The following is a 27,091-nucleotide window of genomic DNA, read 5'->3' as shown; positions in this document are numbered from 1 at the left end:
CTGAACCTGTTTTATAACTGAAGGCCACCGCTGACCTGAGATTTACATGACGCAATAGGAGGAGTTCAGGAGCAACATCAGACAGGAAACCCATCCAGACTAATGAGAACGCTGTTACAGTATCTGCATGCAGGTAACTCCCTTAGGCTAATTAACCCCTAACCCCGTAAAAAAAACTCAGTCAGGCTAATTTTTATAAAAGAACCCTTGAAGCACACAGTAAGTGAGTTAATTACTTGCTGTGTGCTTCGAGGGTTTTTCTTTTTTGGATGTTGACCAGCTGGATGAGGCATCATAAAGATTGGGTAAACAACTTCGGAAGTTCAGGCTGCTTCTGCCTCCCCCCCCCCCCCACACACCCCCCCACACACCCTACCCCTCAGCCTATCCAATAAGTCTAGTAGTAGTTTTCAGTCAGTGACTGCAAAAGAAAATCCTACACACAAGATACAAAATCACACAAATCTCATTATATTGTGGTTAAAAAACAAGAGCCCCTCTTCGCAAGAAAAGCATTCTGTATTCTTAAGATAACCACAACTTGTGTTCAACATACCGTACAGAATCCTACTTCTTAAATTGCCTTTAGAGTACAAGGTAGTTTTACTCTGTGGACAGAAGCAAAAACCCTGACTCTGGCAGAATGAGCTTCCACTTTAATTGTGTGCACACACACCTCATTAAGAGGTCGCTCACGCACACACACGCATGCGCACCAGGCGCACACACACACACACACACACACACACACACGCCAGAGACACACGCACACGCCAGAGACACACACGCAAGCATACACACACACACCCTGTCTAGGGGATTGTGTTTGAGCATTCATAAAGTGAGCAGTGTGCTGTGCCAGAGAGATTGAGTGTGTCAGCAGAGTGCGCAGGAGAGAAGGAGAGACAGCGCAGGAAAGAGGGAGAGAGGAATGAGTTGGGAGTAAAGATAAGAGGGAGAGTAAAGAAAGAAAAAGAGGTTAGGAGGGAGAAAAAGAGAATGAGAGAGAGAGAGAGAGAGAGAGAGAGAGAGAGAGAGAGAGACAAGGAGGGAGGCGTTCAAAGAGTTTGCCCCGGGGATCAGGAAATTGAGTGAATATGCCAGAACACAAATGAAGAAACACATACTGTACACACGCAGTTAACGTGTATTTGCACAGGCAGAAAAACACACTGACACCCAGATATACACACACACACACACACACACACACACACACTAAACCAACCTTTTTACTTATTGATGCGTCTTTTTAAAAATGCTGTCGGAGGGGAGCTGGAGCTCTCAATCATCCTCCAACACTACTGAAGGAGACTGCAAAACCCAGAGACGATGGGGGGGGGGGGAGAATATTCATCTGTGAAGCAACATTACTCTCTCCATCACTCCAGGCCCACAGTGAGGTGGGGGGTAGAGAGTCCACACTGTGAATACTGACAGGGGAGCTGGCTTTGATCACCCCCCCCCCCCCCTCCTTCTCAAGCCCTGCCTCATGCAGCCATGTTCTGGCCCTCTCGAATTTGGATTCAGCTTTCTGGACACTTCTGGACTTGGAGATGGGGTGGTGGGGTTGTTGGGTCGTGTCCAGTGTTCACTGAAGCAGCTCTGCTGTGAAGAGGAAATCACAGCGAGAGGGCGGGGGATGATGATCAAAACGGGGAAATGGAGGAAGAGAGAGGAAGAGTCAGGAGGAAAGAGAAGGACGAGGGAGAAAATATAAGGGAGAGGAGGAGGAGGAGGAGATTGGATGAAGGAGATGCTGGGGAAATTGGACAAAGAAGGAGGAGGACGGAGGAGGTGTTTAAATGAAAGGAAAGGAAAAAGAAAGGGAAAAAAAGGAAAGGAAAAGGAATAATGAAAAAGGGGGTGAGAGATGTTGAGGGTGTGATGAGGCGAGCAGAGCCAGGAGGTGAGGGGGGTGGGGGTGGGGGGTCAGGGGTTAACCTGCCAGCGGGGGGTCATCCAGAGTGTGCTGGGGTCAGTCCGATAAGACAGGGTGTATATTCTCAGTAATAAAACATCAGCGCTAATCCAGCCTTTAATTATTCCCCGCCCTCTCCATGGCATAAAGATTAGCAGGATTTAGAACTGTCTCTGGAATGGTGGAACACCAGAGACGCACACACGCAAGCACGCACGCACACAAAGATGAGCAAGCACACAGTCCGACCCAAACTGACACACACATTAGTAGGTACACACGCAAACACACACGCACGCTGGCAAACACACACACACTGTAGTAGAGCACTGGCCGTTTCACTTCTCAACCAAAGCCAATTTTTACCCTGAAATTCATGTACATGCCTCAGGCATGGTTGTAGAGGTTGCCTTATCTGGTCTGCAGGGGTAGTTGGCATATCTGCAGCTTGTACTGTATTCCTTTTCATCATAGTGGATGATATCCACATCCACTCAAGCCTGGGAAAACTCTAGTTCACTCTACTGGACTACTTAAAGAATAGAATTAACAAGTTAATCCTCTTGAGTGTGTTTCCTCCCCTTTCAGGCTAACTTACTCCTCAGTGGTTGACCTTCATCTTTCTCCCTCTTCTCTCCCCTCTCTCTCTCTCCTCTCCCCTCTCTTTCTCCCCCCTGTCTCTCCTGTCTCTCTCCTCTGTCTCCAGTTTCTTAACAACTCTCTTCAAGATTGATCACCTCAGAAGCCAGGGCTTTTGTACTGTACTGTGCTGGAGCTAGCTGACCTCGGGAGAGAGAGAGAGAGGGAGAGAGAGGGGGGGGGGGGGGGGGGGGAGGATGTGAGACAGCTCTCAGAGAATCCTTAAGCATCCTGCCAGTTAACCTACAGGGGCCACGCTGTGCTTAAAAGAGGAGCACTGCTGCGTCCTCTTCAACCAGGAAATGCACTCCTCCGCCTCCCCTCTCCATCTGCACTTGTGGGGGGGGGGGGGGGGGGGGGGGGGGGAGTTGGGAAGCAGAGTGGGGGGGGGGGGGGGGGGGGTGATGGGGGGGGTGTCTGATGCAAGCTGTTCCAGGCAGCTCTGAGGAGCGCTGTCTTGGGAGAAGAGGGATGGCAAGTCGAGCGCCAGCAGTGCTGACCGAATGAGAATGTGTGAGGAATGGAGGGAGAGAGCGGGGCGGGAAACTGACAGACGGACGGACTGACGGACGGACGGCCACGCTGGGTCACCTTGAGCCATCAGTCTCTCACCTCACGCTTCCAGCAGGGGAGGCGGTGAGGAATGGCGAAAACCTGTTCTCCTCCGCATTTATGTGCCTCTCTGGAGGGTGAGATAAGGTGAGGCTCTCTCCACGGCCCCCTCTAGAGGGGATTGATTCACAGCTGGCCTGGTGGAGGCTCACTTTGACAGCCATCATAAAACAACACTTTGGTTTTTTTTAAACACAGGATGTGGAAGTGCTGGCTCTGTCACTGTTAGGCAATAGGGATGCTGGAGACACCATTGTGGCTCTGTTTCTCCTCCAAGACAGCCAGGCCAGTAGGGAGGGAGGGAGGGAGGGAGGGAGGGAGGGATCTCTCTCTCTGAGAGTCTGGCGTAGGCGTAGTGCCGTCTGAGTGGAGAGGAGAGATGAGATGGGAGGTTAGGGGTCACAGGGTTATCTCCCATCAGTGGAGGAGGAGTAGATCAGACTGGACAAGACAAGACAAGGAAGCTTTGTGACACAGCCACTATATTAGGGTCAGCACTTCACACTGGCAACAAGGACAGGACTGAAGATGAGCAGCTCTAAACACTTCACTTCACTTCAGGGAATGACTCGTCCCTTCCTGTAGCCGATGACAAATCAAAGAGGGCTAAAAAAAATAAAAAGAAAGAAAAGATTTTATATATTTTATATACACAAAAATATGAGAAAAACAAACAGCCAACTCACAGCAGCCTCCGTCTTGTCAAGTTTCAGGTCGTGTTTCCAACTCCCAGCTCTTTAAAAATGTTTATGTGATCTGTATACATTCCTGGCTATACCATCAAAGGCACATACATAAATTATATATATATATATATATATATATATATATATATATATATATATATTACACACACACGGTACTGAATCTTTCCCCTCACTGGCAAAGACCTCCTCTCAGCGCTCGTGGGAGCTGTTCTGCATCTCATCATTAAAGCTGTGATCCATGTCATATAACATGAGATCAAAAAAACTCAAAAACTCCAAAACACAACCACAGTTTCACCTAGTCCAGGCCACTGAGCAGTGAAACACACGTTGTATAACATCATGACAGGTATTCCGATGGGGGGGCCCTTCACCACACCCTCGTTTTCATTCTAATGTATGAGTAAGGGGTGGCCGGTGGTGAAAGCCAGGGGCCGGTTTAATGTGGTAATAAATACGCTGAGTATCAGGCCTCTGACGTTTTATGCAGCATCTCCACCGACAGTCATTTCCCTCTCTCATATCGTACAGATTATATATCACACTCAACCACCTGAGAGACCACATCTATGATCACACACATTACCACACATGTTCCCCTGCCAATAGTTAACATCATGATACATATCTGACTGTAACAAGATGACTACATCTGCAAATAAATGCTGCTAAATGCATAGTAACTCCCCTACCATTTCCCCCTCAGCAATTCCTCTCCGGCATGATTAGGAGAGTATCATTTGCTTTGTACAGGCCTCTCCATGAATACATTAAAAAACAACAAACATCGGCATCCATGAACACATTAAAAAACAACAAACACTGACATTAAGGCTGTCATATGGGTCATTAGAACTCAAAGGCCAGTGGTTTTTATATGTAATGTGGGTGCTCGTTAAGGTCGTCCAGCTGGTGGGTCTTCCTCCTTCAAAGGAGCCGTCAGGCCTCAAAGAGGGGCTTTGATTAAGACTCAGACAGCTTGGTATTATAGACTACATGCACACGCACACACATGCACGCACACACACCCACACACTATGTTGGGTATCACAGGCCTGTGACATTTAATGCAGCATCTCCCCTTACAGTCATCTCCCTCTGCCATGTCTCACACACGCACACGCACAGGGATGAACACTTTCTATCCCTCTGAATGAAATCTTAGCAGCTGTTTGAAAAATAATTGGGGTTAGGAGGACCCGGTTAATATATGGGTTTCCATGAATCGAAATCATTTTCGTTTTTACTTTTCTTCCTTAAAGTCTGTCAGACACTACGACCACTTGTCCCGTCGGGAGGGATAGTGAATACAATCATTGTGAATGTAGGCAAAGAGATAAACGCATGTCCACTGCAAATACCGCTACGGTAAGTAATATAGAAACCAATGTGAAAGTGTGAACAATGCCTTAAAGGGGAAACCAATACAACGGTTTCATCTCAGGAGAAATAGACACATGTAAATGACACCATCTGCAACAGAATAACATATTAATGGTGTGCTTGTCCTGAAATTTCAATGGTATTATCTACTTCTCTGTGTGCTTGTACAGTGTGTGTGTGTGTGTGTGTGTGTGTGTGTGTGTGTGTGTGTGTGTGTGTACCATCCTCCTCTGGCTCAAGGTGTGCTTATTTTGTTTAAAGGTCAGCCTGCTTTGAATGGCTGGACGTCCATGCCAAGGGTAAGAGAGCTTTGTTTGAGGAGGGCGTACGGAGGCCAGGTGAAAGGGGAGGGGTAAGAGGGATCCAGAGGCCAGGTGATGACAGCTCTCGTTGGCTGAGTACAGTGGAAAAGCACTTCACCCAGCAGGCTGAGGGGACAGCTCTTAAAAAAGCCAGCCTCCAACCTCATCCCAAGCTGACCTAACCGCCCAGTCAGCACAGGCACATGCCCTTACAGCCACTTGTACTCATGTAGAAGACCTCATGTACCAGAAATAAATGTTTTGGGGGGGGGATATAAAAAAAATTCAAAAGGATAAAAGATGTACTTATGAATAATAAAAATGTGTGGAAAAGCAGCCACTTCTCCTGGTGATACCGTACCTGCAAACTCAAAACTAAATAAACTAAACCACTGAGGTTTGGGGAAACGGTCACCGGGATCCAGACTCACCTCCCGTCGCCTTGACGCCCAGCAGCTCTGTTTGATCTTCCACACCACGGCCGCCACGAGGAGGAGAGACAGGAAGCAGCTGAGGAGAGACAGGAAGAGGAGGAGACGCCCGTCAATAGGCCTCGAAAACACAACATGTCTTCTGATCACCGAGAACCCAGAAAGACACACATCTGAAGGGGACACATTCTTTGAGATGGAGAGCATGTCCTACAGATCCAAGGAGGGTGTAAGGGTGTCAGACAGCCCAGATGACTGCCCCAGTGAGGCTCTGGAGAGAACACATCACAGTCAGCTGCAGCATGACATGCGCCGTGCGCTGTGCCCAATAGCAGTTAAATAACTGAACAAAGTGGAGGAAGGTGGCATGTCTTAATGAGGCGGCTTCGACAGTGTGTCTGTGTGCATGTGTGTGTGTGTAGAGAACATGACGTCCCCCATCTCCCCCGCCCCCCCCCCCCCCCGAGGCTCTTCCAAGATAACACTGCTTTCACACTCACACTCAGGCATGTGTGAAGATAGGGCAGACTGAGAGGATGAGTGTGAATGTGTGTGTGAATGTGTGTGTGTGTGTGTGTGTGTGTGTGTGTGTGTGTGTGTGTGTGTAAATACCACAAGGTGCTTTAGAAACCAAACTTCCTTCCTTGCCCTACTTGGTTAAAAGGTACAGTAAAGGTCAGATCTACTGATTAAAAGTGTGTATTGCATGGTTTGAGGCATCAGTAGCAATGGGGGGCGGGGGGGGGGGGGGGGGGGTGAAGATTTACGCACTAAACTTCAACTTACAATATAATTAATTTTAGATCTCTCTTAATTCTCCTCTTAATATGTTCCAAAGCTCACCTTCTTTTTTTTTTCAGAAAAATAGTAGAGAGACCATCCAGTCACAGTTCTAACTGCTTAAAAGTCTCCCTCTCATTTCCGCTCCCTGCGACACAGATCAGATCTTTATTCATCTCCTGTGCCCGGGGTGACTCTTTAAAGATCCATCCTTTCACAAGTTTCCTCGTCTCTTCAGTGGGGGAGTATTCTTTAGACATCCATTCAGCGGCCGTATTGATCTGACTTCCTGCTCCGCTGTTTAAAGAGAGACATGCTGCTGATGAATGACCTGAGTGAATAGATATCAGCCCACATCAAAGACCTATCACAGAGGCTCAGAGAGAGAGGGGGGGGGGGGTAGAGGGAGAGAGAGGGGGGGGGAATAGAGGGAGGGAGAGGGGAGGTGAGAGAAAGAGTGAGAGAATGAGAGCTCTCCATCTGATCCCTTTTTCCACAGGGACCCCTGGCCTACCTCACACCCTGAGCTGCACCCCTCACTTCACGGGAATAGAAATGAGCATCTCACAGCTCACATTACTGATGCCAATCTAGTATCTACATAGTTATGTTGTTTGGAGAATGGGAGATTTAGTATGTAATAGACATGGGACACCGAAGTAATGGGGTACTGAATGAATACACAGAGCAGAGCAGAGCAGAGCAGTCTCTCACCTGCACAGCATTCAATAGGACAATGGCAGTACTCACTTCATAACTTACTTGCTCAATACTCCCACAAGAACATCTACGTCATTGGTAAACCAGAAAAAGTTGACCGTTTAAAATCTTCTCGTGGCTCTCATGAGTGGCTCTCCTCTACTGCTACTGGAAGTCTCAAAGCACTGTTGTAAAACCTCTCGTGTGATTCTTCACAGCGGGTAATACCCCGACGGAGGATATAATGTACAGTGAAAACAGAGCCCCCCCAGGAGAGAAGCATGTGAAGGTTTGTGAGAGGAATTGAGCCTAGGTAAACTCAGGGGCCCGGGCTGTAGCAGCTGCTGCCAGGGCTACAGTTTGTGTGTGTGTGTGGGGGTGGTGGTGGTGTGGGGGGGCTCTGACGTGTCACAGGCTAACCTGACAGGAGGACAACAGCCACAGGGCAAACAACAACCCAGCTCTGGTACAGCTGCATACAAATCTGCCTGCCTGCCTGCCTGCCTGCCTGCCACACACACACACACACACACACACACACACACACACACACACACACACACACACACACACACACACACACACACACACACACACACACACACACACACACACACACACACACACACACACACACACACACACACACACACACACACACACAGAGGGAGGGAGGCCTGCATAGATACAGAGGACTGACTCAATCTCCCGCTGGGATTCCCCAAGATTGCATTACAGCCTTCTCACGTCCCTCCACTCACCTTCCCCTCATTGCAGGTGAAGGAGAGGAGGAGGTGGGGGGGGGGGGGGGAGGGAGGAGGAGGAGGAGGGAGGAGAGGGGAGAGGAGGGGGAGAGAAGGCCTTCACTCAAACCCACTGATCCTGGTCATCTATTATTAATCAGACGTCAGAGCAGCCCTGCCGAGACCCAGTCCGCTGACGACTGGAATTTAGGACCCATGCCTCTTCATCTGAACATGCTGATGACCTGACAATAAGGTCAGAGAGAAGAGGAGAGGGAGGGATGGAGAAGGAGAGAGAGAGAGAGAGACAGAGAGAGAGAGGGAGGGAGGGAGGTGGCAGTTCTCATTGACTCCCGCCTCCTGCTGAGTGCCTGGGGAGGCCCCAGAGGACAGGCAGTGTTTGTGTGTGTGGTGCTCCTCGGCAGGCCCTCTCAGGGGAGACGGAGATGAGAGTACATCCTGTCACTCAGCGCTGTGTGAGGCCTGCTGCTCAACTCACTACAGAGATGCACTCTCACTCTCTCCATCTCCCTCACTCTCTCTCTCTCTCTCTCTCTCACACACGCACACACTTCTTACCCTCCCTTGTCAATCACTTGCCAGCTATGTCACTGACGTGTACAAGACGGAACGCAAACACACACACACATCCTCCAGCTGGAACCTACGAGGGCGACAGGAATAGCACACTGTAATGGAAAAGGAGAGGAAGGCAATGCCTCTCAGCAGCAGAGCGAGCCAGAGAGACTGTGCACCGCACAGCGGAAGGAGGAGACACAGACACACACAGTGCACAGCATTCCCACACTCTCTGGGTTATAAACAGCCACCCCGCCACACACACACACACACACACACACACACACACGGAGAGAGGGAAAAAAGGAGGTAAGAGAGAGAAATAATGAGAGTGACTGTGTGTGGGTCAGTGCCTGCGAGGGTGAGTGTTGGAATCGGTAGCCCATCAGGCTGTACTGGTGCTTCACAGAGGCCACTTCCCATCGCTCCATTATCTAAGAGTGTGTGCCAGGCTGGCCTAGAAGCCCATGATTGCAGATGGTGACAGAGCTCCTGCTCCTCCTTGCACTTCAATTATGGCATTATCGCAACACCGAGAGTGCCTGGCTGCTTATGCGGGTGTGTGTGTGTGTGTGTGTGTGTGTGTGTGTGTGTGTGTAAGGCAGCGTTGGATGATGAAATGAGTACAGTATCTCAGCACATTTCCCCTGAGGCCCCTGGCACTTGCTAATAGAATACCAGACAGGTATTCAGAGGGTGACCCTCAGGACAGGCTCCACACAATGAAGCCCATGCGGAATACTGATGTCCAGACCACAGGACACAGTGAGTGGGGGGCAAGGGTGACCCGGGGGGGGGGGGGGACAGCATTGAGGAAACCTGCATGGTCAAGACAGGACTGACTCCAGAGACACGAGGGAGAACACTAATCATCCCTCCACGTTACAACTACTCATGGTCAGGACACGGTCAGGGCAAGGTCAGGACACGGTCAGGGCAAGGTCAGGACACGGTCAGGGCAAGGTCTTCACACAACACACCGCTGCAGCCCTCTGCTGAATACTGATGGTCAGTGTGTTTATTATCATCATCATCATCATCATCAGCTTCAGCCTTGAGGGAGAGAGAGAGAAGCACAACCCCCGCAAACAGCTGAAATGAACCCAAAAACTTCTTATTTTAAAAGTTCACTTCTGGAGCTAGAGATCACTTTAGATATCGAAATATACCAACTGCCAAGTCTTGATCCTCTCTCTAATGCAGAGGGTATGAATCAATCCAACATCTTTCAAAGTGGAGTCAAATCTCCTTGATGGTGCCAGACTCAAAGTCCTCTCCTTCCAATCCACAAAACACTGATATTGCCCAGGGCTCGGGGGGGCTCGGGGGGGCTGCAGGGCTAACCAACGCTACACTGAGCACTGGAGCAGGGTGTCATCGCTGCAATGATGAGGCACAGGGCTGTGATTACTGAGGGTATCGATGCTGGCGCTGCAGATAAGGAAGAGGTGTCACCCTTCTTCTGTCCCCATAAGGCACAGACAAGAGACGGAGAGAGAGAAAGAGAGAGGGCTATTTTCATGTTAATTAGCCTCCCTCTCTCCCAAAATGCAGCTCCCACTGTAACAAATAGGAAGGGGTTCACTCGCTAGCTACCGTAGGAAGCATCATCATCATCATCATCATCATCATCTCTGCTGAACAGTGGTGAACAGCACACACATCAAAAACACTGAGCGGGGATTAGAGAGTCAGAGAGGACAAGAGAGAGAGGGAGAGAGAGAGAGGGAGAGAGAGAGAGAGGGGGAGAGGGAGAGAGAGAGAGGGAGAGAGAGATTGAGAGAGGGAGAGGGAGAGAGAGTAGGAGAGAGAGGGAGAGGGAGAGAGAGAGAGAGGGGGGGGAGAGAGAGGGAGAGGGAGAGGGAGAGGGAGAGAGAGAGAGTAGGAGAGAGAGGGAGAGAGAGAGAGAGAGAGAGAGGGGGGGGGGGGAGAGAGAGAGGGAGAGGGAGAGGGAGAGAGAGAGAGATTGAGAGAGAGAGGGGGGGGAGAGAGAGAGAGTGTGTGGGTGGGTGTGCTGGTACAGCATATATGATGTTCACAGAGTAGCGGTGTGTATGTTTGAGTGTGTGTGTGTGTGTGTGTGTGCTGGCAAATGCATTAAAAGCTGAAGCATGAAAACAAAAACAAAAAAAGCTGAAAGCTGAAGCATGTATGTGTCAAAAGGTATGTGAACATACATGCACCGTAAGCAATTCATTGCATGTGCTTGCATCTGTTAATGGGGGGTGGGGGGGGGGGGGTCTATACTGGGTGTAACACATGGTAGAGTTGCAACATCTTCTAATGCGAACTACCCCAGAAAGCGTAAGTAAATAATTCAAATGATTTCTAAACATGCTACTTTTTAACATACAGCACTCAAATATATAAACTCCTCACAACCATATCAGCACCTCTTTCATTTCAGCTACTGTCCATCAAATCTGAGTGTGTGTGTGTGTGTGTGTGTGTGTGTGTGTGCGTGCGTGTGTGTGTGTGTGCGTGTGTGTAGCAGGCAGGTAGATTGGTATGCAGCTGTACCGGGGCTGGGTTGTTGATGGCCCTGTGGCTGTTGTCCTCCTGTCAGGTTAGCCGCTGACACGAGTGTGTGGATTGTCCCTCTACTTGGGTACTGGATCAATAAAAGCACTACAGTATGACATGGGGCACTGTGTAATTATTTTGTGCATGAGTGAGACACACACACAGTTTAAAACCCCTTCTCTCTCATTCTGTGTGTGCGTCCGTGTGCGTGACATTCAGGAACCACACAGACTTTATATTGCTGTCCTACTTTGGTGCCTTCCCAGTTCCTAAATCGATAACACATTACAGCAGTTCCTGAAGTGGATTCAAGCCCACAGCCATATGCCAACAAAGACACACAGACACACAGACACACACACACAGACAGTAGACATACACAGGATGACAGCAGACATACACAGGATGACAGCAGAGAGAGTTTTGCCCATGGTTGGGTTCGTGTTTCCTCCGCTCCGTCAAGTGGACTGACCACACAAGACAGTTGGACTGGAATGTGTACAGTATCTGTATCTGCAGTGACAGCTTGAGCAGTGAGAGGTATGGGTGTCAATCCACAGTAATGGCTGCTGGAGTGGGTATAGCCATCCATCACTGTGTCTCCCACACAGACATGCACAGTGTGTGTGCTGGTGGCTTGTGGGCAGAAAACACGTTGGTGGGGTGGAAGTGACCTCCTGAGAGGACGAAGAGGAAGAGGAGGAGGAGGAGGAGGAGGAGCTCACCTGAAGAATGTGACGAAGAACTGCACCAGATCCATGAAGTTACTGTGCTGAGAGAAGGCAATCTGTAGGGACAGGGGAGACAGAGAAATATGCTTTAACTGCAGGGATTTGAACGCGCGTGATCAGCATGACCAAAATATAAACAGACACAAGCTTCAGTGCATGAGATGAGCTTGGAGATCTGTCATGAGGACCAGAAGAGGAAGAGACATGTATCGGACCAAAGGAGGGATCTAAATGAACAGGCTAAGAAGAGATTTAAAGCTTAGGTGGCTTGAGCAGACAACATGGGCTACGTGACCGTGACTTTCAGACAGTTAGTAGTAGCAGTAATAGTTTGGTACAAGTAATACACCTTATTAACGTAGCAGTGCACACATACATGCAAACAGGCACACTCACACACGCATTATTTTCTTCTCAATCATAACTGCTATGAGAGCTAATGACATCAAGGTAGCTGAGAACGTCATTGGCAATGACCCACAGACCCGTCACATCCAAGCCCCTGACTGGCTCAACATTGCCCTTTGCTGGTGGAGAGGAGGCACTGCAGCTCTGCTGACAAAAAAATTCCCATCACACACTCCACGGTGACACCTCGGACCAGAACTCATCACCACGCCTGCTTAATATTCCCCGCAAAGCAGGGATTTGCATACAATTCCACAGCAAGAGAAGACAAAAGCTGGTGAAGACTGCTCTACGCACGTCAGATTAGGTTATGAATACCTAATGTATGATCAGGAATAACAATATGCACCAAAAACTGATGGATCAGAATATGTAAAACTAGATTGACTTATGCAAACCAACACACGTGAAAAAGGTAATATCATTGGAGGAAGAAGAGACGCGTTCCAAAAGGTGCCCTGGTCCAATTCACTATTCTCCAATACAACGTGCTTGTTGTTGACCACGGCGGAGTATCCTGGACAACGTTTGTTTGTATTTGTGGACCTTTCAACATCAAAGAGACAATGACTACAATCACTTTTACAAAGACGTGCTCAAAACACACTCACACATGGGCGATGTCAACAAAGGGCTGAATCGAAACAAGACACGTGCGTCACTGAATGCGTACGAGCTCCAAATGATGAACGTGCTTTTCTCCATTCTCTACGTGGTGTTGCTGCACTGTAAGGTAGGGAGACACTCAAGCTCCAGAGCAAAGATGGAAAAGTGTGACGGTGGCCAAACCGCTGACATTTTCCATTTTCCTTCTCCCTCACTCTTTTTTTTTGTTGCATTCCAGGCTGAACTATTCGGAAGCAGCAGCTCCCGTTTCTCTCGCCTGGAGCCTCCCACTTCCCTAGTGCTCCTCCAAAATAAGCAGAGGACTTAAAGGGCCGGGCCGAGCACCACTAAACCCCACTGTGGACCTCTCCACTGCCAGTCACCTCTACAGCGCTGGAGAGGGACTTCTGGGAACAACTCAGTTGCTAGGAATTCAAGCCTGGCATCGGAGGGAAATCTTGTTGTGTGCTGTGTCTGGCATGACATGGTGGTGTCACATGATAATAACTCATGGTATCTAGACAGTCAGAGACAGGTATTAAAAGTGGCAATTTAAGCAATTAAAAAGTACATAAGTGGCATGAATTTGCCTGCTTTCTACGAAACAGTGATTTCCTGCTCACAAATGTCACAGTGACAGATCACGACTGTATGATTACTGATATGATTAGCGAAGCTCTTTACGACAATAACTTCCTAGTGGCATCGATGGAAACATTATCATCCCAAACTATATTGAACATTGTACTGTATATAATTCAAATACTACGATTCAAAAGCAGTCTCTCTAAAAACACACCCAACAAGAGAGGCAGTTACGGCTCCTAATAATCCTGAGTGGCAGTGTTATGGTGTGTTATGTCATGGGGAGGGAGAGACTGAGCAGCGGGGGCCCCAGGGTGCTGCAGGCTGATGATGCTCTCGTTATGTGCCCAGCAGAGGGTGACTCTTTAGGTCCGCAGAGGATTACACTGCAGGCCTGTCAGCCTGTCTGGCCTGCCACCAGGCATTAACGCTGGAGAAATGCTAGGGCTAATGTCTTGTGACAGCCACTTGAATTATAATAGCGTTTTTAAGAAATATATCCTTATCAGTGCGAGGGCTGTTCAACAGGTCTGACAGGGATATGATAAAGACAGGGAAATGAATCAAGAGACTGGAGAATAGTCCCAAATAGAATGAATGGCAAGATATATGGGAATATGAAAGCGACAGGATGTGTTGACGCATCAGTGTGTGTGTGTGTGTGTGTGTGTGTGTGTGAGTGAGTGAGAGAAGCAAGGCAAGATCTGACGCAAGTCTGTGCATCAGGAATAAGTGTCATAAATCATCGAAGGAACAGGCAAAAGCCAGCCACGTATGACACCGCAATACAAGCCTAACCAACTGGCACCGCCATCAACCATACAACAAACAGCACGACACAACCATTTACCATACAACAAACAGCATGACACAACCATTTACCATAGTGAAGTCTGAGGGAATGTTCTAATCACTCCAGCCTAGGACATGTTTACCAAGACAAGAAACGGGAAATCTCGCCTGTTTAATGTATTTAGCCTGGGATGTAATTTCCAATGCAAACATCATGAAATTCAATTCTATTCTTCACCTGCAAAACAGACAGAGGCAGCGCACATACACATGAGAGAGAGAAAGAGAGAGAGAGAGAGAGAAAGAAAGAGAAAGAAAGAGAGAGAGAGCTCTCGCTGGAATTGATTTGGCTTTCATTGTCTGAGTCATTAGTGACTAGAGTACAAGTGAGAATTCACTTTAAAGGATTATGAAAGGCATCATAATCAAACAGGACTGCATATGGGTCAACCGTCAATGTCACTCAAGTAGTTTTCAGTGTTCCCATAGCAAAGTACAGTCTGTCATTTCTATCAGTTACATAAAGGCTTGATAGTCGTTTACAGGCGTTATTAATTTCGACGGAAGTGGAAAATTCTCACACTGTCCAACCTAGCCTACCTTAGCTATGGTGTAAACTGTCACGTTCTTTTAGTTAATAAGGTCTGTTGCTGACTTAATGCACCCACTTTAATGGGAGCTACATGAGGCATGGCTCCTGAGATGAATCTGCATGTAAATAGGACACAGACGCACGTTTGCCTTCGTCTAGGTCCTCTGTGTAGGATTCTTCATTAAAATTCAAATTTTGTGCACAAGGTAAGCATACAGTACACACAGGGCCTCACTCTGAAGCAAAGAAACAGGCACCACACACACACACACACACGCGCGCGCGCGCTCGTGCGCTCTCTCTTCAGAAGCTCAAACTCTGCGATACATCACCACCGCTGGACTTCCGAACCACATGCAAAACAAAAACAAAAATCGAGACAACCTTTAGGCGCTTCAGAGGGAACATAATCTATTCTAACTGCATGCTACAGCAGTGAGAAAAGCTTCACTTTCGCTCCCTCTCTCTCAATGCACCATGTGTTTCAACTTAACATTCCACTTTGCCCTTGTATTTTCTCTGTTCCTGTTTATGAACGATTCTTTAACACTCTACTCCAGCCAGCACTGGTAGACCAACCACCCACCACTCTCTGCACAACCCGACACACACACACACTAAAAGAAGGGGAAAGGAAACAGAGAGTAAAGGACACAGAATTAAAGAGATAAAGCATGTGAGAATGAGTCAAAAAGAAGATAGGGTCAAGTGGAAAACATTACCTCGTTGACGAAGGTAAAACTCCATGAATGGGCAGGAGAACGCTACGCTACGCTAAAGCAGAGAATTCTACGTTTTGGGGGGGAAAAGATTCGCAGCAGAGGTGCATCCCACACAGGAGGAGAGGGAGGAGAGGGAGGTGGTGGGCCAGGAGGGCCAGAAGGGCTCTGTGTGCTCTGCTGTGGAGCTGGCCTGTGGCTCTCTTCCTCTGGGTACAGCTGGCTCTGAGAGCACACACACACACACACACACACACACACACACACACACACACACACACACACACACACACACACACACACACACACACACACACACACACACACACACACACACACACACACACACGGAGGATGGAGGCGGGGGAGAGGGAGGGAGGGTTTTTTTGGACAGGGGGGTGGGGGAGCCTGGCCAAATCACTTCCAGAACAGAACGGGCACTGGGGTAGGCCACGGAACACACAGCCCCGACTGAGTGCGAGGCCGAGGACCAGATCTCACACACACACACACACTCACGCCTCTGACACGCTGTAGGAGGGATACCTTTTGCCACCGCCCCTTATAATGAAACACGGCATCTGGGGTTTTTAATCCTCAGCTCACTCGTGTCCTAGAGTGTAGTGTGTGCGTAAGCATGCGGGTAAGAAGCGTATGTAACATGTCATCTTCAACAGCACATGTGTGTATGTGTGTACATACTACACACACAACCATCATCTTACGGGATGTCATTATCATTAACAGCACATAGACATTAACCAGGTGAGTAACTATGTTCACCTTAAGCTAAATATGAAGTTTAGTGGTCTAATACCATCATTTTAGGATAATACTGTATGTATGAAGCGTAGCGGACTAACGCCATCATCTTAAGCCAAATCTGAAGTCTTAGCTTTCCACATTACACATTAGGCACATACTACGATGAACATAGCACTGAGCACACTAGTACTGGGACTGGTTGGGCTGCATAAACACATCAGCAGGCAAGCAGAGAGACAGAGAGGTCTATTCACTACTGGCTAGGCAGGAGCCACATCAACACTGGACCAAGAACTACACACCACTACCTTTTCCCAGGACGAAGCTAAGCCTGACTTACTTGGATCTTAATGGGCCAAGTGAAGTTGCTGACATACACAAAGAATGTTATGTTTGGGTTGTTGCGGAAGTCAAAGTTCTCGTTGGAGAAACTGTCCTTGAACTCTTTGATGCTACTCCTGGACACGATGGGAATCTCCTCACCAGTCTGGGTACCTGCTAAAGAAAGAAAGAAAGAAAGAAAGAAACAAAAAGCGGAAGAAGATATAAAAGAATAGTGAAGAGGAAGGAAATCTAAAAGGATAATAATGACACAGCACCTCTCCTCTCTTGCGTTCTTAGTTTAACCAGGGTTTATGCGGGCTCAAGGATGATTGCTTTCATTTCTGTAATTTCTCATAGGGGGGGCTCAGGTCCTTAGGCCTGTTAACACTTACCTGTGAAGCTGGTGGCCCAGGTGATGTTCAGGTTGAAGTTCTTGGAGGCATTGATGAACATGTCCAGATCACGGTTAGGCTGGTGGATGGGAGAGGTCAAAAAGAGGACACACAGAGGACATTCATGGATAATTATGATAAATATGATTCATTCCAATCATGAGGGATAATAACGTTTTCTCCTACCACTACATATTAGATGGTCATTGTCTAGTGGAGAGATGAGGGCAAAGTATCAAGATTACAGGTATTACAGGTATTACATCAACAGAGGGCTCACACTCTGCAACAATAGGTCTGTCGACATGCCCCTTGAACAGAACAAAGCAGAATTCCAAACCCCAGTTACTTTGTGAATGTTAGTCCTTAGTCTGTCCAATGAGATCCTATCCTACCCTAACACCCGTGATGCTCTTGCTGTGTGATGCTAGTTGCATACCTCCTCGGGCGTGGCCACAAAGTTGATGGCAGTGTAGTAGCGGTCATCCTCCTGGGAGAGACTGAAGGTGAACTGGTAGTCAATTAGGAGGGTGTCTGGTCGAAGAGGGGGAGAAGAACACAACGACAACTGACTCAAAAAGAACAGACATGATAACGTTTGTCATGGGTCAGAGCCCGGGGTTAGAATATGGCAGACAGGAAGGACGATCAACTGTCAAATGGGTTTGAAAGAAATGGGTTTGGCATTTTCAGCTTCTTCTTAGGTCAGGTCAGTCAAACAAGTAGCTTCTGGTGTACCTGCTCTTACACGTGTTTACAGGTCTCTAAGTAACCTCTGAACACTCTCTCCCTGTCCTGAACCTCAGCAAATGACCGGCATTACAGATCCTGATAAGGCCAAATTTGTAAAACTCACTTTACTATCCTCCCCCTTGACGTGTGCTTGTTTAAAAAAAAAAAAAAAAAAAGGTCTCACCCCACTTACGGCTTTTGAACAAACTACTCAAACTACTCGAGACCAACTTTGATTTCGAGAGTCATGTGAACTGCCGTACCATTGGCCTAAACAAAGGAAGGGGCCTGTTGAAGTGATTTCTCAGTGTGATTTTCTACCTCTGAAGTCGGTAATTGGAATTCCACTTACAGTAACATGTTCCTTTGAGTGGGTTGCCTTGGTAACGGTTCTCCACTTCGCACCTGAAAGAAAAGAAGCGACGAAGGGTGAGAAAGAGGGAAGTGAGAAAGAGGGATTTAAATTCCAATCAACCGGGTGAACAACAATCCATGTGTCATACAAGGACTGAGAGGGAAAAACAACTCCAACGACGATGACCTTCAGTCTACGGGAGCCGGGAAACACCGTGGCGAAGGCAAATTGAGAGAGAGCAGAGGGAGATGTAGAGAGAGGTGGAAGGAGGGAGGGTGGTGTGGAAAGAGACATATGGTGCAGCACTGACGGGGAGTGGAGGTGTAAAAAGGTGGGGGAAAAAAATGGCTGCTGGACTCACAGGTGGCAGCGGTCCCCTTTGATGCCCTTGGTGGTGCAGAAGCACTTGCCGTTGTTGGGGTTGCACATGCCGGCGTGGCCGTTGCACTTACAGGCTGGAAAACAACAACAAAAACAACATCGTCCTCCTTGTTTTAGCAACTGGACCACTGTACATCACTTCAACATAATGAGGTGTTGTGGTGTCCATAACAACCCTTGTTATAACCATAGTAACGTATAACCCGAACCACCACCCCTTTAGTCACTCACGCTGGCAGCTGCCTCCGTTGGTCGGGTCGCCATAGTAACCAGAGACACAGCTCTCGCACTGTCGTCCTGTGGTGAGGTCCTCACACTTCTCACACACACTCTGGTTGACACAGGGACTGTGGCCGTTACACTGGCAAGCTGCAGAGCAAAACGACGTTCAGTTGATTCAAATCAAACCAAGTACCGGTGTGGTCCTCTGTGACTCAGCTGGTAGAGCATGGCGCTAACGATGCTTAGGTTGTGGGTTCGATTCCCGCTGGGACTATATATACAGAAAAATGTATGCGCTCACTACAATGTAAGTCCCTTTGGATAAAAGCATCAGCTAAATGGCATGTACTCTAACACAAGAAGTTAAGTACAGTTTCACAGCGCATAATAGATTCGGCAGACAATGGTTGCCATGGTAATGATAAGAAAAAGCCCCCCCAACTGGTTTCCATCCATCTTCCCAACGACAGCTAACCGGTAGTCCTCTAATAACAACAACAACAACATACAAATGGTGTTCCAGTACCTGGACAGTGGATGAAGGACCAGTTGTATTTGCCCTCATGGGGACACATGCTGATGTTGAGGGCTGGCTGAGTTGGAGGGGCGGGGAGGCCAGGCAGTGTGGAGGGGGCAGGGACAGAGGTCTGGAAGGGCCCCCGGAACGAGCCCTCAATGCACTGGCCTTGCCCCGTGTTACTGGGGTCTGTACACCAGCCACATCCCGGCTGGTCCAGACACTGGCCACAGGTCCTGTACCCGGAACAGTTCTCCGCTGCCACAGACACACAACACAGAGCACCAGTCAACCATGTGAAACTGTCCCCAGATCAGCACTAAAACAAAAGAGGGAGCGAGAATGAATGGGAGGCGAGGGGAGGGGAGGGGGGGGGTCTTACGTGGGCAGCTGTTCATGGTGTACCACTCCATGCACTGTCCGAAGGGGAAGGAGGCCACGTAGGCGTTGGAGTCCACACACTGCTTCATGTTACTGCACCACATACACTCTGAGCTGCTGCTGGTGCACTCACTACACGTAGCCCTCAGGGCACAGGGGGTCCGGCACTGCTTAGCACTGTGGTTGGCTGAAGAGAGAGAGAACATTGTGTTTCTGGAAATAATATATATTAATATATATGTGTGTGTGTGTGTGTGTGTATGGCCACTGACCTGGGCGCTCACACAGGCTCCCGTTGACTGGGTTGATGCAGGTTTGGGCTTTGAGCCCGCTGGAGGCCGGTTCGGCCAGGTAGCCGCAGAAGCCCGCGTCGCTGGGTTCCCCGGGCAACCACTGCAGGGAGGTGTTGGCGAAGGGCGACATGTCCTCCCAGCACCAATAAGAGACGTTGATCTTCCTCAGTCCCACCCACGGCGTCACCATGGCCTTGTACTGCAACAGACACCAGGGCCGGGGACAGTTAGACGTGGGGTCCTCTTTTCTGTTGGGCTTTGGAAATGACAGTGCCCTTGTGATAGGGTATGTTATGCATCCCATATATACCATATCAGTAGTAATCATGCATTGTCATCATCCACTACTGCTTACCAGCACGCTCATGATCTGCAGCTCCTTGAGGACAAAGTCCACCTTCTTCTGGGTGGTGAGGGAGGCCAGGACGGCACTGTGGCTCCTGCAGGTCAGCTTGGCGTTGTCGTACGAGTCCTTGGCCGTGATGAACTTCAAACACGAGTTGCCCACCAGGTGCCAGCTCTCACCACATATGTTCTCTGGAGGAGGAAGAGGACAGGGTGACCAATCAGGAAGATGGAATACTACTCCAAGAGCACATAGTGTGCTTGTGCACAGATAAAAGCAGGATAGGTTCCATGATAAAGGGGCATTACCAGGCAGGGAGATGCACTCCTGATTGCGAGGCTCCCACTGGCAGTTCTGGTCCATGGTGCAGCTCTTGCAGCTGGTCTTCTTGTTGCAGATGTACGAGGGGTTGTCCTTGGGGCAAACATCATACTCCACTATGGCCCCCTGGGGTAAGAACACAACACAATATGACTCACCTGCCGCTGGTGTCCAACAAACATACGGATTCCACACGCACATGGAAATGAGTTCCACACTTTCACTTCAACTAAACCCTGATGTAGCATACTACTCTACACTGTACCGAAACCAACGTATCGGAACAGGGAAGGGGTTATTGCATGCATTCATGTTTGCTGGTGCTAAATAAAGGAATCATTCTATGCATAAGCACTGTCCAATGATCAGCCCAGCCCAGCCCAGCCCAGCCTTACCGTGACAGCGGTGCAGTTACTGCCCATGGACACACACTGGACGGCACACCACTGGCACCCATTGGTGTTGGCTGCGCAGCTGTAACAGTCTGTGTACTGGTCACATCTCTCATTATCAGCATCTGCAATCAGCCAGAGAGGACGTCACTCATCAATACTGAACAGAAGGGAGGGATAATGATTTAGTCAGCCCAGCACGGTCTGGGCACGGTTTCAGTTGGTCTCCACCAGGCAGAGAGAAAGCAGAGCAGAGCGTTTTGGCAGAGCCCCTCCTTGACACAGAGCCCCTCCTTGTTTTAGGGGAATTGCGGGAAAGATATTCCGGGGTGCAGTTTCATCTACCACCACTTCTGTTGAATCCGACCCCCGGAAAATGAGACTGCCGAGTGGGTAAATGGAGGATTTTTCCGCAGCCGTGACAAAATGGCAAGAGCAGCGTGAAAGAAAATCCCAGCAGGAGTCCCAGCCTGCAGTCCCCTATGATTGTACATGCACACACACACACGCACACGCACTCGCACACGCACACACACACACACGCACACACACACACACCTACAAAACATAACAGTTCAACCTGGGGGCTGCGCTTGCTATCTGTAACAAATAAGCCGGCTCAGAACCAGATATATATGCCGAGTGACTCATTGGACCTCCTGCTGACATGAATCCAGATGAGGATGGCAAAACAGTAAGACAGCAAAGACAGTAAGAGTAAGACAGCAAAACCACCATGTTCAATTTGTGTGGCGGAATGACTGTGGTTGAGGGGGTTTACACTACAACATGATTTGAGACCAGGGTGAGGATGTTTTAAAAACAGGGACACCTACATGTCCTAGCTGCGCAGGAGGCCATGCCTTGCTGCTCCTCCAGGGGGCTGGGGGCCTCCCAGGGCTGGCAGGTTCCCAGGGTGCTGTTCCACAGGCAGCGGATGCCCGGCCAGGCTGTTACACAGGACGCAGGGCTGGGGAACACTGAGCAGCTGGCCGACGTGTACATGAGAACGTCACTCAGCAGCAGACTGTTGAAGCCTCCGAACACGTACATCACTCTGGGTAAGAGGAGAGAGGTCGGAAATTAGGAATAGCACAAATAGGAGGTGGCAGATTAGGTAGAAGAGGAAGGGGAGGGGGATTATGAAATACATAAAAGAGAACATGAGTAGGACGATTCCCTAGGCAAACACTGTGACCCTTGCTCTTTCTCGCTCTCTGCACGTGTGTGTGTGTGTGTAGTCAGACATCTCTCTCTCCTCCTCTGGGCTTAAACCCCTCACACAGTGTTTAAATCCTATTACAAACGCTGTCTTCCTCTGTGAGCGGGCGTGGCGGACCCCCGACTGAGAGGCCAAGACTGGGTCATCCCTGAGATGCCTGCAGCACCGACACACACACACACACACACACACACACACACACACACACACACACACGCTGGTGTGCACCCATCTGATGAGATCAGAGTGGGCTCAGTTCAAACAGCCCGTTCAGGGTGTCCTGTTGAGCCAGTGGATCAGAACACACCCCTGAGATGGAGCAGAGGCCTTGAGCTCTGAGTCAGCGATCACTTAGTGATTCATCAGGTTCAGACAACTGAAGGACATTTTCACAGCTTTGTGTTGGCAATGCTAACATCATGACGAGACTGTACAGGACTGAATAACACGGGCTGCTAATAGCATGGATAGTCTAAGTATTCCAGATATTTATATCTCTGGAATAAAATGTGTATGCATGTCAAGATGTGGCACTCTGGTGAAGCAGCAACCCCAGGGGTTCAACACCTTGCTCCTGACCAATTATTTTCATCATTATCTTGTCGGTTGTTTTTCCAACACCGCTACCGCCATCCTATCCTAACCAGACTGTGGCTGTACCTGTTGCTGTAGACGGCTGTGTGGCCGAAGCGGTTGACATCGTGGTGGAGGTCTGGTCTGGACAACACTGACCAATCATCACAGGCTGTCCAAAGGAGGAGAAACATAGGTCAAACTCTGCCACATTTAGATCTGTTGAATCGTTACTTGCTTTGGGGGGGTATCAGACATGGACATGGACAATGAGAGCACATGTGGAGAGGAAGAGGAAGAGAAGGAGATCTTTCTAAGCAGAGAGATCGAAGCAGACAGAGAGAAAGAGGTTAGATCGTCTAGAAGGGGACACGTGCTTCGGGTTCTGCCACTGTGCAAGTCATTCTGGGTTTTTTTGCAGGTAAAGAGGAAAAAAGGCAGACAGAGTAAAAAACTGGGTGGGTAGAGAGTGCCCTCTGCTGGTACCGCTTGGTAAGAGCAGGGCAGACTGGAGTGGATTTACAACCACATCTACCCAATGTCAAGAGAATAAACAGGCCTTAAATCCTCCATTTTAATTGAGTTCAGCATGTTAAGGAGGGGCAATTAGTCCTCAGAGCACAGCCCATTTCCACCGTAATTAGTGTACAATTACAGAGCTGCTAGCACCACCACCACCACTACTACTACTACTATCCCTGCAGCTGTTCATCAGAGAGGAGGAGAGGGTCTCCGTGCCATGCCTTTTCTGACCAATTACAGAGTCAATCTGCTGACACAGAGCACCAGTTTATGGCTGAGGGCAACAATGAGACAAATCGCTCTTCGTTTTTTAAAATACTACATTGAATCAATTGAGAATTGTACAATGTGTTGCAGTAAACTATACTAAATCGCTCAGTGAACACTATGTCAGGTGTGAGGAATCATTGAGCAATTAACCAGTGGGGAACTGTCATTTTCATTTCAATGGGATGTTTTATAGGTACCTCATTACTGTCCCCCTTATCCATCATTCTATCATTCCCTACTGCTATAGCATGCAGACAGGAGATGAGTTGCAGAGCGGCAAATGCTGTTGGAAATGTTTCAATCACATCATCTCATTCTCCGAGTGAACAAAGGAAGTCACAGAGGGTGTGTTCGTCCCCTGGAGATTCTAATTTTCCTGAGTGTCAATCATCATATAATGATAGTGAAATTGCATGTCCTCAAGCCATCTTGGCCCCTGCGGGGAATACTGGGAACTGTCATTTCACTGCTCAAAGACAAGCTCAAGCTTCCAATTAAGGAGAAGCTTATGAGAGAAAGAAAAAATAACAGACAATGTTTCCAGTCAACTTGCTAATTGAGGACACCCACTTAGATCATGAAAATCTGGCCCACTGGGTAAACCATGTGGAAGACATGTTATTGCACATAGTAAATGTAACAGGGGAGGGTTTATCAACATGACAGCCCAGAAAAGTTCAGGTTTATAGCAAAACTATTGGGTGATTGCAGTATATAAGGTAACCTGAGTGCAGTATGTCTCTCCCTGGCTGCTCCGCAGTGCAAGAGGAGGCGTGTACAAAGAGCACTGCAGACTGTCTGTGTGCGGCTGTAACCTCAAACCTTCACTATGATTTGAGTATAATCTGATTTGATTACACCTCTGACCTAATACCAAAACTGTCTTGATTACTTTTACAAGCTGCAACGCCACACTGCCAACTCCCACTTGCAGAGGCCAGCTACAATATCTTCATATCAAAACATATCAAAGACAATTATTTACATATATATATATAGAGAGGTTGTGTGTGGTTGTCTTCATTACTTGATTACTCATGTTTGTCCCAGCACCAGTAGGTAAGTGAAGGATGCATGTCTATTTTTGTTTGCTCATGGTTATCTCAGCCTAGTATGAGCCGTTATGAATGTTCAGGTGGTTTGAACTGACCCAGGTCGTAGGCCATGAAGTCGGAGGAGAAGCACTTGGCCCCGTGGCTCATGGAGGTGTCGTTGTGGGTGTTCCCTCCAAACACCAGCATGGTGCCGCTCACTATGACCGCCGTGTGGAGGTAGCGGAAGAACCCACTGTCCTTCAGAACCGTCCTGGAGAAACACCATGGTCGCCATCAGCAGGGTTGTACAAAACAACACCACTTATTCATGCACTATAATGTTTTACACTCTTTTGTTCTAGTAAAGATATTACTATTAAAGGATATTACTATTAACACTTTTGAACTGGGTTCTCTCCTAATAGCAGTTTTATGCTTGTTGTAAAGCTTTTTTTTTTGTATGTAAATGGCTACAGGCAAAATATAAATGTCATTCAAATATAAAGCATTCGTCTTCTCTGAAGCCCCTCAGTCTCTGGTCAGCTCCACTCACCATTTGCTCTTGTCCACCTCAAACTTGTACAGGTCCCCAGCCAGGCCGTACTTGTTGGCGCTGAAGGCCTTGTATCCTCCGTGGATGTAGATGGCTCTGGAGTTGGGGTCAAACACACTGCTGTGGCCATAGCCCCCCTGAACCAGCGCACCGTCCGTACTCACGGCACTCCACGTGTTCTTAGCTGAAACACAACGACACACGGTAAGGTACAGTTTTAAGCGAAACCAAGTCTGATGAGTGTAGGATAAATGTTTATTTAAAGAAAGCCAAGAACATGATTGAAGTTCCTCATGGTCTCACTCTCCCACTCACCAATGTTGTACTCCTGGACCTGGCTGATGTAGCCGTAGAGTGGACAGTGTCCAAACAGAACCAGCATGACTGGACTGTCCCCTTCCTGGATGGGGGGCACCACGTGGGCTGAGTGGCCCACTACAGCATACTGATCCTTGGCCCGTGGGCTCAGAGCTACCCAGGTCTGGTTCTGGATGTGAAACACCCACAGCTGACTGGTCACGTTGCCTGTGGAGTCGATCTTCCCTCCATACATGTAGATCTTCTCCTGGTGGAGAAAGACAGACAATGACATGGATTTAGCCTTTCACTGCAAAACATATCATGGTAGAAGAGGAGTCATCTATAGGTCAGAGTCTAGGGTCCATACCTCATGCAGTGCCAGTGAGTGCCCATATCGTCCAGTTACAGAGTTGACAGAACTATTAAGAGGCAGCCAGCTGTGGGTGCTGAGGTCAAACCTGAGAGGAGGTTGAGAGGCATGAAGATGGGATTAATAAAGTTGTATTGAATTGAATACGGCAGGGCAAGGTCATTCTACGGCTCTGGACATGAATAGAGTGGTTGTATACTTACGCCTTGACCATGTGGTAGTCGGAGGAGTTGAAGACGTATCCTCCGATAACCCACATGATGTCCTGGTCTACCACAGCCTTGTGGGAGGCTCGGCCCAGGCCAGGCTCAGGGTACTCCTCCCGGGTCCAGAAAGAGGAGTTGGCAGGTACAGAGATGGAGCAGTCTGGTCCTGAGGGGGGAGCACATGGACACAAATAGAAGTCTGACTCATTCCTCTTCACACCCCCACCATGCTGAGAGAGACGAGATGGCCGCAGTTCACCATGTCAATTTAACCCATTTTTCTCCATAATCTTTAACACATTTGATATTTTAAACACATTAGGACCTAGCTTACATGGTACAATCTGTGCATCATACCAGGTATTTAAAGGCATTCAAGCGAGTTAAAGAATACCCTTGAATAATCAGCCAAATAAACCTTCAAAAGGACGCAAGCGAGCCTCACTGACTAAGCTACCATCTCTCCCATTATACAGCTGGTGAATACCCTCCAGCCTCATTTAGAGCCTGACAGCGTCAATATGCTAAGTGTGCTACTCTTCACCTAAAACGCCATGACAGACTAATAAAGGGTAAGATAGCAGAAGTCTGTTTCCATACTCTCTGAGCACTGGAATTAGATCATGAACACATTGAGCTGCAGTGGTGACGGCTGCAGTTAAATGAAGCCATTGTCTCTGGTTGTAAAGCTGCCCATGGAGCCGTTTAAGAGCTGAGAGAGCATTTAAAACCCCTAGATGGTGTAATTTCAGAAGCGTGCCTTTCAAAAAGAGGCCGTTAACCAATGGGAAACCTGGACAACCGGGGAGGTTAATGACATGGCTGATACAGCGGAACGTTACGTTAGTGCCGCAGAAAAAACAAAACA

General features: G+C 48.5%; 1 protein-coding gene across 1 annotated transcript in view; it reads right to left on the bottom strand.

The window, feature by feature from the left end:
- The window catches only part of atrn (attractin), a 43,596-nt gene that overhangs the window by 7,225 nt on the left and 9,280 nt on the right, over positions 1–27,091 (bottom strand). Inside the window, exons 6-26 of the mRNA XM_083682982.1 lie at positions 26,221–26,389; positions 26,015–26,105; positions 25,663–25,912; positions 25,348–25,531; positions 24,911–25,065; positions 23,056–23,140; positions 22,010–22,230; positions 21,177–21,298; positions 20,769–20,907; positions 20,470–20,651; positions 20,094–20,313; positions 19,823–20,008; positions 19,450–19,698; positions 18,933–19,070; positions 18,682–18,775; positions 18,318–18,370; positions 17,673–17,767; positions 17,234–17,312; positions 16,858–17,015; positions 12,045–12,106; positions 5,996–6,074 (exon numbers count right to left, since the gene is read on the bottom strand). Coding sequence (XP_083539108.1) covers positions 5,996–6,074; positions 12,045–12,106; positions 16,858–17,015; positions 17,234–17,312; positions 17,673–17,767; positions 18,318–18,370; positions 18,682–18,775; positions 18,933–19,070; positions 19,450–19,698; positions 19,823–20,008; positions 20,094–20,313; positions 20,470–20,651; positions 20,769–20,907; positions 21,177–21,298; positions 22,010–22,230; positions 23,056–23,140; positions 24,911–25,065; positions 25,348–25,531; positions 25,663–25,912; positions 26,015–26,105; positions 26,221–26,389 — 3,011 coding nt within the window. The remainder of the gene's footprint in view (positions 1–5,995; positions 6,075–12,044; positions 12,107–16,857; positions 17,016–17,233; positions 17,313–17,672; positions 17,768–18,317; positions 18,371–18,681; positions 18,776–18,932; positions 19,071–19,449; positions 19,699–19,822; positions 20,009–20,093; positions 20,314–20,469; positions 20,652–20,768; positions 20,908–21,176; positions 21,299–22,009; positions 22,231–23,055; positions 23,141–24,910; positions 25,066–25,347; positions 25,532–25,662; positions 25,913–26,014; positions 26,106–26,220; positions 26,390–27,091) is intronic.

This window comes from Argentina silus, assembly GCF_951799395.1.
Source record: "Argentina silus genome assembly, chromosome: 13".
In the NCBI taxonomy this organism is placed as follows: Eukaryota; Metazoa; Chordata; class Actinopteri; order Argentiniformes; family Argentinidae; genus Argentina; species Argentina silus.
This window is presented reverse-complemented; position numbering and strand designations above follow the sequence as displayed.